General features: G+C 37.7%; 2 protein-coding genes across 2 annotated transcripts; one reads left to right on the top strand and one right to left on the bottom strand.

The window, feature by feature from the left end:
- Nucleotides 1-1,725: 1,725 nt before the first annotated feature.
- Nucleotides 1,726-6,440, bottom strand: LOC144437378 (uncharacterized). Its single transcript, XM_078126304.1, has 4 exons — nt 6,255-6,440; nt 5,534-5,586; nt 3,287-3,325; nt 1,726-2,962 (listed from the first exon to the last, which is right to left on the bottom strand). Exons 2-4 carry the CDS (start codon nt 5,551-5,553, stop codon nt 1,726-1,728), a joined length of 1,296 nt encoding a protein of 431 aa, XP_077982430.1. The 5' UTR covers nt 5,554-5,586; nt 6,255-6,440.
- A 2,321-nt stretch (nt 6,441-8,761) lies between these two features.
- On the top strand, nt 8,762-12,232 carry LOC144437771 (uncharacterized). The gene is made up of 3 exons (XM_078126792.1): nt 8,762-8,942; nt 10,318-10,371; nt 10,521-12,232. Coding segments are annotated over exons 1-3 (1,275 nt in total). The 5' UTR covers nt 8,762-8,940; the 3' UTR covers nt 11,740-12,232.
- The last annotated feature ends 298 nt before the right edge of the window (nt 12,233-12,530 follow it).

The raw sequence follows: 12,530 nt of genomic DNA, 5'->3' as shown, positions 1-12,530 counted from the left end.
ATTTTTTCATTTCTTTTCACGATGATTCATTTCAGGGTTCTATTTTGAATATTGTTCAGAAGTGGCCAAAAGTTCCTCGATACATCTTCTACATAAATGGTGTTATTGAATTCTGGCATGAGTAATTCACAAACCTGGGAATTCCACAGCTTTGATATATGGGTTAACCCTTGCCCTGTGGCTATACGACTAGACGAGTATAGAGTAAATAGGCTCACAGACACTTGTTGACCGCGTTAAGTTTTAGAATGTAATCAAATATTGACGTATACAGCTGGTAATATGTGGGAGGCGCTGTTGTAGAAACCATAGGCACTCAAATCAATGTGTAGAAAAAATATGTATTGTATGTAAATAAGACTTATTTACATACATATTTTTCTTTTTTAAATCATACACATTGATTCGAGTGCCTGTGGTAGAAACTGTGTACATTTGGCATATTATCGACAATATACTTTATTGCATCATGAACGAATCACGAGTTACGAGTGTTTGTGAATAGTCTGTGTATAATACTAGTGATTGTTTGAACCTGGAATGAGGTCATATTGCGCTAATAGGTCGATGATAGCCATATATAACTTAGGTACTGTACTATGACCTATGACCCCGGCTAACAAACATCATGAGGACACATAACGACCGACATTTACGCTTAAAGATAAATTGTTCGTTTATGACAAGAAACTAAGATTGACGTTGGGCTTTCAAAAGCACATACAAAATACCAATTATTGTATGACACCATCTGCGATTGTTTAAAACTCACATAATTTGGCCATAATTCATTTCAATGTATATATACGTAGGCGTGTAAGTATAAATCTGTCGATCAGACTTGATAAGATAAAGGTGCCATGGTGACAAAAAAGACTGATTGAAAGAGTCCTCATAACTGCTTCAAACTCCTTGTGAACATGTTAGATCTGATGAGATACTTTCTTAGGTAAAATATATCACTTTGCATTAGTGGTACCCCACCCCACCCCACCCCACCCACCCACAGCCTCCTAAATCTACCCGACTTCCACTACATGTAATAGTTTTGAAGACAGGTGCATGGTCTATGTATAGACTATATCACTGGCTATTTGCTGACAAATCCATGAATCGTGAGCGACTGTGCTAATTCCACTAGTACATACGACATAAGGGTCAACATGATTGGATATGAGAATCTACATCATGAAGTCTATATTTCTTTAATAGTGTTAGATGTCAAACAGCCAAATTCACAGAACAATTACAAAGAATTTATACATGTAGTTTGTGTTCGTTAATCTATCTATCTATCTATCTATCTATCTATCTATCTATCTATCTATCTATCTATCTATCTATCTATCTATCTATCTATCTATCTATCTATCTATCTATCTATCTATCTATCTATCTATCTATCTATATGATGTTTGTCTTTGGATGATACTGGCTATGAATTCACCCTCTATAGCACTTTTCCCCTCATAGACCAATATTTAGTCATGACTCTCTAGATGTATCATGCTTATAGGTGAAAAAAGAGCATTTTATAATTTCGTTTTGTTATCAAATCATGAATTAACCGAATAAAAGTATTTATTCACTATTCCCTAAATGTGCCTGGAGTCGTTGACTAAATTGAGATCACTCGGAAACGTCTTATTATTTGTCCGCGCAGAGTAGACTCTTCATCGGTTGGTTTCAACCGTACCGACAAATAGATCCACGTACACTTTGGTATCACCGGGTCAATATACGTTTAAAGTTTTCACGAGACTTCCTTATTGCCTTGGAATGCATTAATTCTGTCTTGAGATTCTGTGCCCTCCTGAAAGAGACGCTATAATCGCAAAGAACATCCCTGATGGCATCTTCCCATTTTGTAACATCTTCTTTTCTAGAGACATCCCCGAAACCGACGTTTACAGTGACACTTCTTGCGTAATATGAACATTCGGCATCCGCCTTCAAGAACTCTGCAACTCCAGAGTTTACTGTCACCAATGTCGGAATTCCGGTTGCCATGGCTTCAAAGGCAACCATCCCGAACGGCTCACTTCGAGAAGCCATGATGCAGAGATGACTTTGCTGGAGATCTTTGAGAATGTCATCCTGTGTTCCGTACGGCAGCATAACCATCTGAAGATGTCCACTCTTCTTGTACTTTTCAAAGAATTGTTTGCTGGCATCATCGTCATCTTTTTCTATGCCACGAATGACTAATTTAGGGGCATCCCTTTGCACAAAACGAAAACTTGCTGTAACTTTGGCCATGGCCTCGGCAACAAGATCATATCCCCTCAACCTTTCCTTTCCTTTAACTCTACCGAACACAATAACTCTCCAAGGGAATTTGTCATTACTGCCAGGTTCTGTCAACTTTAAGTCGAAGAACTTTTGGTCAGGTCGTGGCAAATATTCAATGTGTTTAGGCAGTAAATCGTCTGGTATTGCCCTGAACTTGTTATCGAAATGGCTCTTCATTCGAGGTCCAATAGAAAAAACGACGTGTGCCTTCATCGCTGCCTCTAGCAGACCACTTTCTCGCCTTTCAACCTCTGCTGGTGTCCAATCGTCTTTGAACACGTCAACGTCTTCTGGTATGTCGTGATAAAAAAGGACCACTTTTGACTCTTGGAACACTTCTTCCTTCCAACCAATAACAATGTTATCGGTGATGGAGCCATGGCCTACAATTACATATAAGTTTGGGATTTGACTACGTAGATTGGGAAAGTAGGAAGCATGAAGTGCCAACCAATCTTTTGTCGGTTCTATTGAATAGTGTTTTTTAGTCTCTGGCAGAATTAATCCAATACCCTTCTCTTTTGTGTCAGCTATGTCATCTTCACTAGCTCTAACTGCCGTCACGTGGACATCCAGTCCCCATTCCTGAGCCAGGGTAGCAATTGCACGATGAACAGTCGACATTCCACCTTTCGTCGCTCCCCACTCATCATTAACGAATAAGACTGACCTGTTAAATAGATAGAAAATATCACATTTTGAATTTTGATAAATTCTGGTAAGAGTAATTTACAAGCCTAGACAATTATTCGCATTTGCATTATGTAATGAACGAATATGATTAATATGAATAGCTGATTGTAGCAGTAACATTCCCCAACCTGTAGACTAAAGACTTATAAATAAAACTTGTCGCTCACAAAACTGAAACCTGGGTTTCTAAATTATACAACTTTCTGAATTTTAAAAGAAAGATTGCTCGTGTATGTACAAGTATTCGAAACTAAGTCTTGTGTCCTGGAAGCATAAAAAATCGGCGAGATAAACCACATACCTTCTATCGACAGTTTTAGTCCTCTTAGGGTTCCCAGCTCTAGAAACCAAACATTTAGACAAGTTAAAATGTGGAATTGTTATACATATGACAAGTGTATGCAGACGATTTGGTTTATACAATGGCCATCAAGTGTATGCAGACAGTTTGGTTTATACAATGGCCATAAGTAGTATTCCCGTCACCATTCACATTACATGTATATGACAAGTGTATGTAGACAATTTGGTTTATAACTATAAGTAGTATTCCTCATCATCATTCATATTACTATCCTTCAGACAGACCTTTTGTCGTTTTTCTTTTCTCGTCCTGAATGTCCTGTTTTAAACTTTGCAAGATGCACACAATCCTGAAGACTGGGTTTGTTTCATTTAATTTTAAGTCTTTGTTGTATATTCGCGTCTCACTGTTCACATATTCAATATCGTTTTTTGAAAACATTATAATATCATATGAATTTTCACTGGTTTAGTCATTCGAGTGTCAACAACATGTACATGGAGATAGTTCGACAACAGGTGTAACCATGGACACGGTTGACATCACATGACATATAAAGGGTAAATGTCACCCTCGACATCATACCTCTGATATAGTAGTATTGACCTCTCGTTTTTAGGTCAGGGACGACAGACAGCCCCCACAAAACACAGTATGGCCGAACATAAAAAGTCTAACTATAAATGCAATGACACAAATCAAACTACAAGACAGACTATTGTAGTGTACTAGTATTTTATATGTAAAACAAGGCCTATGGTTTTCTGTACGCCAAGATGTAATTATTATGAACACAATTGTCATGTAATACAGACGAAAGATCTATATTAAACAGAAACCCAAAAAAACATTATTGTTTTAGATGACAACTACAAAGTATTTAGCAAAGTGTTTATTTTGTAAAATAGAAAGTGTATCTTTAACTTTGACTATATTAGGAATATCCCTACGCTTTCGTTTTTTCGACCCTTTCTGAAGAAATGTACAAGGTAGATATTGGAAACAGTTTAATTCATTTTTTATTTCAGATTATTTTCATAGATTATTTTCATAGGAGACTATAAAGACTTCATCTCATTTTGTTCGCATTTTTCGTTTTGTTTGTTTTCAATATTCTTTCCAAGTACACACTAACCAGGTGTAATATTAAGTACACACTAACCAGGTGTAATATTAAGTACACACTAACCAGGTGTAATATTAAGTACACACTAACCAAGTGTAATATCAAGTGCACACTAACCAAGTGTAATATCAAGTACACACTAACCAGGTGTAATATTAAGTGCACACTAACCAGGTGCAATATCAAGTACACACTAACCAGGTGTAATATCAAGTACACACTAACCAGGTATAATATTAAGTGCACACTAACCATGTGTAATATCAAGTGCACACTAACCATGTGTAATATCAAGTACACACTAACCAGGTGTAATATCAAGTACACACTAACCAGGTGTAATATTAAGTACACACTAACCAGGTGTAATATCAAGTACACACTAACCAGGTGTAATATTAAGTACACACTAACCAGGTGTAATATCAAGTACATACTAACCAGGTGTAATATCAAGTACACACTAACCAGGTGTAATATCAAGTACACACTAACCAGGTGTAATATCAAGTACACACTAACCAGGTGTAATATCAAGTGCACACTAACCAGGTGTAATATCAAGTACACACTAACCAGGTGTAATATCAAGTGCACACTAACCAAGTGTAATATCAAGTGCACACTAACCAAGTGTAATATCAAGTACACACTAACCAGGTGTAATATTAAGTGCACACTAACCAGGTGTAATATCAAGTGCACACTAACCAGGTGTAATATCAAGTACACACTAACCAGGTGTAATATTAAGTGCACACTAACCAGGTGTAATATCAAATACACACTAACCAGGTGTAATATCAAGTACACACTAACCAGGTGTAATTGATGACTTTCGTGTACATACCTCGTGATATGGTTCATTGTCACTAGGGGTTATCTTTGTTGGTTGAAAGTTTATGTTTACATGTGAAAGCGTGTGTATTATAGACTAAATGAGGATTATTACAACAATTCTTCCCGCAACATTTCTCATTGTAAAAATATAGTTTTACCCAGTATATACATATCTCACACTCAGCAATGTTGACATTATACAGCTCCATAATGGGTTGTATATTTGGGTGGAAGTGAAAGAAATACATATAGCACATAATATACACTACACCACTTACGTTTCTTCCGTTGCCGACATGCTTCGTATTTTTCACTATTACCTAGCTGGACTCTGAAATACGAATTGGGGGTTGTCTGTATCATGAAAACGTGTACTACTTAATAGTTATGGCACACAATAACAACTTAAACAGAGCCCCTCATAAACACATCATTTGGAAAATGTTATCTTTATAATTGATTTACAAATGACGTCAGGTACTGACATGTGAGGGTCAAGTTGAAGTTCTTCGTGAACTAGACTTGTGTTGGTATGTATCACATGTTAAATTCTTTCAACGCCAACAGTTTTCACTACATGGTTTCTATGAATAAAGACGATGTTTTATTAATAAAAGAACTGGGCGTGTTTTTGGTCTTATTCGTACCACCGCTGACAGCATGACAGTTGGTATGACAGCCTGAACTTTACTACCCAGACTGAGTGTATAAACGGCATGCGTCAATCATGAGCTAATATGTGTACGTGCAGCCCCAGATCCCTATCATGACTATTATGGAAATATAGTGGTCTGAGGTGCTGCAAAGCAATCTGGTACAAGCCATATTGGTAGAAAACTACTTCCTGTTGTCACAATTATTGATTACAACTCCCTGGCTACTAGTATTATCATATTGTGTAACTGTTCGATAACTAACGGATTGCATTGGTAGACAGCTAGTGTCAAGGTTGATAATTTAGACGTAGCGTTGTAACTCGTCAATACAGCTCCTACTCACCACCACATACACGTACAAGTTATCACGTCGTCGACTTCTCGTCTCGTCTCGTCCACTAGCAGTGTCCCTCACTATGTATACGTTTAGTTCTCATACGACCTAAGCTTATCAACAATGTATTGTACTCAGTGTATACACCTTTCAAGCAATTCCTAGTACATTTGTAGTTTGGTTGAACAGCATTTGGTGTCCTACACGGAGTCAGCTCAATATGTTGACTGCCCCGATAAGGAATTTAGGGAGCGTACTTGCGTGTCATCACAGAGTGTGTCAGGACAACATTTACCACAAACCTTCAACCACTGTCGCAAGTTTATAGCCTAAATACCAACTAAACAATAAAATGTACACTAATCGTGCTTTTAAAAGCAACAAATGAACGAAATCTGATTAGCTCTCTCTCTCTCTCTCTCTCTCTCTCTCTCTCTCTCTCTCTCTCTCTCTCTCTCTCTCTCTCTCTCTCTCTCTCTCTCTCTCTCTCTCTCATATCAGTCTTCATATGAAGTGTATCGGCGAATAAATTTGACAGTACTTAAAGTCTACCTGGATACTGGTGTGTCTGGTCGTACCCTTAAGTCCAACTTTACCTAACTAGAAATCGCGGCTTCTCACATTTCAGTTAATCATCAATAATTTTTTGATGTATGTAATAAATATTGTGCGTTTATTGATTTTACTTTTGGTAATCTGAATTCTGTTCAGGAGTTGTCGAAGTTCTTTGATAGATTCTCTATGGCATATTGCGGTATGGCAAGGTAATACTACCCAACTAGTCTGAGTAAAAAGAAAACATGGTGGTCTGAGGTATGACTACTCCACTAGTCTGGAAAGCCCCTGTATTGTCATGGCGTTGGTTAGACCCTTACAGTGTTTGAGTGCGCAGTCACAGTACTATACGTATATCAATGATTGTCTCGAATAGAAGTCATTTCGGGTGAACTCGATAGCCATATAAGGTACCGTGACCCGGCATACATACTGCCACATTGTAATATAATGCAGAGTGTAGTCATTGCCTTCACAAACAAACAAAGATACTAAAAGTGTTTGTTTACTTTTAAAAATATTGAGTCATTGGGACTTTCCAGTAATTAAATTAAAAATGCAATAATACCAAAGGTTGTATATCTAAAGTTCGTACGATTCGGTAATAGTTCTCCTCCGTATAAGTATGTTTTATAGTGTATCGATGTGCTTGACAGACAATTGATGCCATGGCAACAAGTTTAACACTGGTAGGTTTCAGAAGGGAATAAAATAAAACAGTAGATTTCAAAACGAAAGGATGTCATTTTCCGGTCCTCGAGTAAAATTGACAATGTGTTTAATATATATAAATCCTTCATTTTTTTACCAGACCATGAATTGGTATTAGTATCCCCATAGCAACCATGCTATTGTTTGTTTACTTAAAGTTCAACAGTAGCCATAGTTATGAATGGCATAGATATTTGAAAACGTTAAAGGGTATAAACTGAATCTACTGTACACTTTACATCAGATCACAAGCTGTTTTCTGACTGGTCTATAAAGATGTAAATATGATGCACAATTGCAATTGTGTGTGATGAGTGAGAGTGTGCAGTGGAGTGATCTTATGATGACGTCATCGAAAAACCTGGTAATACCCCATACATATTTTAGGATTGGAAACTCCAAAATAGCTATTTATAGCAAAGTGGTTGAATGAGTGCCAACTTTATAGCATTGTGGAACTTTACTTTGTTAAGTTTGACCACTTAGTCAAGTCCTTCATAGTAATGAAAAAAGACATTTTTTGTTCTTTTGAGATACCTACATGTCCCTCATCGTATACGTACCGAAAACGACAGGTACCGTAACCGATATGGTAACATTTTTCGAACCACAATTTTTTATTGGAAATAACTCAATATTGAAAACTATTACTAGTATATAACCTTGACCATGGCCTATAGCATGTTGTCCATGACTATGCTAAGTTACTCCATTGTATGTGGACTCAGTGAGGATGAATATTGCAGCAGGTAAAACACAACAAATTCATGTTATTCCAAGGTGTACACATATTATGTGGTGTTGTTACTATATTCAGGATAGTATCTGTACCTTACACGAGTGTGATTTATAGTGTGTCATGAATGAAAATGTTTGACTAAAAATACGAATATCGTGAAACCAGGTAAAGGACGGATTTGTGACATGGTTGAACTTATCTGTTCTTTTCATTAAAAGTACATTTTTGAACCCACGTTTCTTCGTCACTTGTTTCTGAACATATTATGGTCTATAAACATGGATATCTAAGTAGAAATGGGATTTTATGATGTACTTCCTGTTTATGAATATGACACGAAATTGGACGCCGGGGACCCACTCACTCACTCACCCACCCACCCACCCACCCACCCACCCACCCACCCACCGACTGACTGACTGACTGACTGACTCACTCACTCACTCACCCACCCACCCACTCACTCACTCACTCACTCACTCACTCACACGTGGTGTTTATCATGCAAGTCGGTGGCCATATATGGTCGAGTTTCTACGAAATGTACAGCATTGTGATTTGAGGACAGTACACTATAAGCTAAATATATAAGAGTTGTACCTGGCAGTCAGGTGACACTTATACATATCGATGTGAGCTGTTGACAGTGCACTAAGTCGATGTTTTACCATAAGTCGTTGTGGTTGATAAATGTAAGTATATAGAATGCAGTCATATTGTCGTACGTTCTGAGGAGTATATGTTCATATCCATTTGGCGTGTCAAGTTCCTTGAAAGTTGTCAGTGACGAAAGAATGGTTTGAAAGCAAATAAACGGACAAAGCCATTGTGGTCATAGGTGGAGGACCTGTGTTGTGACCTACTTTGGGAATAATAGAGGAATTTTTAGATTATAGACCAGGAAATACAGTTTCGACGAGTTCACAGCCACAGTGTCACATGGTGTCATGAGTTACTCACAATGAAAGTCAAACTTTAATATCGTAAAATGTGAATTCGTCCAGTGGGCGGCCATGCAATACACGCAGTACGTTTAGACTACAGTGTCTAAAAAGATAATTGTTTCTGGTCAGGAGAGTTTGTCTAAAATGGTGCGACGACACGATTTTTATTATTAGTCTTAACAAACCTGTCACCCAGTCTACTATTTATGGTAGTTACTGTTATTATTTAGTACTTTATAGCAAGTGTGTGTATGTGGGGCAGATGTCATATGCTTGTTCATAATTGGCTCTGCAGTTGTCTTCACTGAAGTAGGGAGGGTTGTTTTTGTGTTTCCCCCAGACTGCATGGGCTGGACAAACACGAAAAAAAAGACCCGACGCGACCGACCTGACCAGAAACAATTCTTTTTTCTTTGTTGACCTTACAACTATCTTCATGCAGATTGCATGCTATTGTATATGTATATTACGTATATGTATATGTATATGTATATGTATATGTATATGTATATGTATATGTATATGTATGTCTGGTAATTTGTTCAAAATATTTGTGGATCAAACAAACTGTAATTCAACCCTTTTCTCTGAAGTCGTCTCACCTTTTTGTAACTGATATTGAAGTAGATTAGTATAGGAAACTGTTCTTAATCTAAAACAAATATTAAATTCAACCATTTCTTTCAAAAACGCAATCACTAGCTGGTAGAGGACACGTTTTGGCAATCATTTACAGACATTGCAAGTATGTTTATTAGTCTTGGCACATTACATTGAACAAATTCCATCTATCAACCTTATCCCTGATGAAATATTAAGTTGTCCTTTGTTTATGGACAACTATATGAGTAAGTACTTCAATCAATTATTGTTTTATTTGACTGGAAAGGTACTACTATTGGGTTTCACAAATATCGACAGTTCCCGATAGTAGTAGTGCCCTTCCAGTCAAATTAGTGTAAGAATTCACGAAATCTGATTAGAGCTCTCTCTCTCTCTCTCTCTCTCTCTCTCTCTCTCTCTCTCTCTCTCTCTCTCTCTCTCTCTCTCTCTCTCTCTCTCTCTCTCTCTCTCTCTCTCTCTCTCTCTCTCTCTCTCTCTCTCTCTCTCTCCATTCCTTCAGGACTGAAAATTCCAAAAGGGTTAGATATGACGTCGCTGGAGTTAAGAATGACAGGTATGTTGATATTTGCCTCTCTTGATAATAATAGTAGACTATAATATTTATCACAGAATGAAATATCAGTTGAGTTTCCTTAGTTTGAAACCACTTTCATGATTATTATGACATTATGAACTAATGACTCACTACCATTGGATTTACAGAAACAGGACAATATTGATCGTAAATGACGAATGGGGGACGGCCAAAGGTGGGGTGTCTACTGTCCATCGGCAGGTCGCCAAGCTAGCGAAAGATTGCAAGCTTGATGTTTATGTAACGGCACTGGAAGCCAGCAATGATGACGTCAGAGATATAGAAAAGAATGGTATTCGGATTATTTTACCGAACAAAAGTAAATGCAAAAAGGATGAAAACCCAACGCCGCGGTGGTTGAACTGTCACGAGTCATACTTCCCACACCTTCGTGATGAAATACAACAGTTAGATCTTCTCGTCGGACATATCCCGATCACCAATGATGCGGTTCTTGGTATGAGGAACAGAATTTTTAAGGACTCACGAGTAATCATGTTTAATCACATCATTCCAGAAGATACTGATGTTCACAAGGTCACCGGGACTGCGGAAAAAGTTGAGATCAAAGAAAACAACAATCTTGAAACGGCGAAAGAAGTGAATGTGATGGTCTCTGTCGGACCTCGGATGAAAGACCATAACGAAAACAAATACCGGGCCCTTTCGGAGCAACCAGAACATATCGAATTCATTCCTCGACCTGATCAAAAGTTCTTCGATGTAAAAATAAAGAAACCCAAAACTATTTACGCACTGCAAGTTATTGCGTTTGGTAGAGTTAAAGGTGTAGAGAAATTGAAGGGATATGATATCGTTGCTGAAGCAATGGTGAGAGTGACAAGGTCATTTCGTGCAGTACAGAGGCCCATCCCTACATTGGTCATACGCGGCGTGCCAGAGAACGAAAGCGCAGACAGCAAGGCATTCTTTGAAAAGTACCGTAGTGGTGGAAAACTCAAAGTGGTAATGAAGCCCTACGGGACGCAAGATGAAATTCGTACGGATCTCCAGCAAAGTCATCTCTGCATCATGGCTTCTCGAAGTGAGCCGTTCGGATTGGTTGGCTTCGAAGCCATGGCAACCGGATTACCCACGCTAGTGACAGTAAATTCCGGGTTGGCAGAGTTCTTGAAAGAGACTGAAGAAAGTTCAATTTACGCAAACAATGTCATCGTCGAAGTTGGCCAAGGAGATGACATTACTTCATGGGAAAAGGCTATCAGAGACGTTCTTTGCGATTACAACGTTGCTTTTGATAAAGCACAGAAACTAAAGGAAGTATTGGAGAGTTCTGACGCAATCAAGAAATCTCTTGAAGACTTCAAACACATCCTAATGGACTGACATTCTTGACATTGACTTTGAAATATCTTCATCTGCTGAAAAAGATTCCTGGTTCATGGGAAGTCAAAATCAAGACAAGAACTTGTAGTTTTAAAGTACAAGTATTTTTTTTTAAATCATCTAAATTCTGTTTCCTTTAAGATTACATGTGAGTTCCAAATAACCATGCACATGGCAGATTTGAAATCAAACCCCTGGCATGGCACAGATGAACAAAACTGATAGCAATTCTTGTGTTTTTAATTCTTTATAATTATTGGTGGACATTAAAAGAACCAACAAGTCTGATGCGACACCCGTAACCATGGTAACCAATATTGTTTAATCATGCTGAAGACAGGGGTTGAGGGTTATGATAACGGACAATTTCACATTTGTATAACATTTTCTCTCAAAATTGTACTTAAGAAAGGGTCGATGCAAATAGGTGATCAAAAGGTGCAATATCTGCCTAATATATTAAATGAATCGTCTTAATATTAATGTAGTAATTTTTAAAGAGAAATAAAGATAACATACCGTCACATTTGATCATGAAATAAAATGATGTATATATGTCCCCTATATTATGTAATCTTTGTATCAGGTTTGAATGAAATCGGATATTCATGTCAAAGCATGATGGACTGAACCCTCTGTAATATACCTCACGCTAGAATTGTTCCTGAAATGGGGGGGGGGTTAATAATAAGGCATGTGACGCAGGTGCTCTGGTTGTGATGAACACCATTAAAGGTATTGAGTTCAGCTACTACACTCACCCCGGGAGTGTTTTGGTATTGGACTAATAA

Source organism: Glandiceps talaboti, chromosome 7 (assembly GCF_964340395.1).
Source record: "Glandiceps talaboti chromosome 7, keGlaTala1.1, whole genome shotgun sequence".
Classification (NCBI taxonomy): Eukaryota; Metazoa; Hemichordata; class Enteropneusta; family Spengelidae; genus Glandiceps; species Glandiceps talaboti.
Note: the sequence above shows the minus strand (reverse complement) of the source record. Positions and strands in the feature narration are given on the sequence as shown.

Excerpts from the sequence above, each read along its gene's own strand:
- LOC144437378 (XM_078126304.1), bottom strand. The coding sequence starts at position 5,553 with ATGTCGGCAACGGAAGAAAC. Across the intron at positions 3,326-5,533 it reads ATGTCGGCAACGGAAGAAAC|AGCTGGGAACCCTAAGAGGA; the intron begins GTAAGTGGTGTA and ends TTTGGTTTCTAG. Across the intron at positions 2,963-3,286 it reads ACTAAAACTGTCGATAGAAG|GTCAGTCTTATTCGTTAATG; the intron begins GTATGTGGTTTA and ends TCTATTTAACAG.
- LOC144437771 (XM_078126792.1), top strand. Across the intron at positions 10,372-10,520 it reads GCTGGAGTTAAGAATGACAG|AAACAGGACAATATTGATCG; the intron begins GTATGTTGATAT and ends TTGGATTTACAG.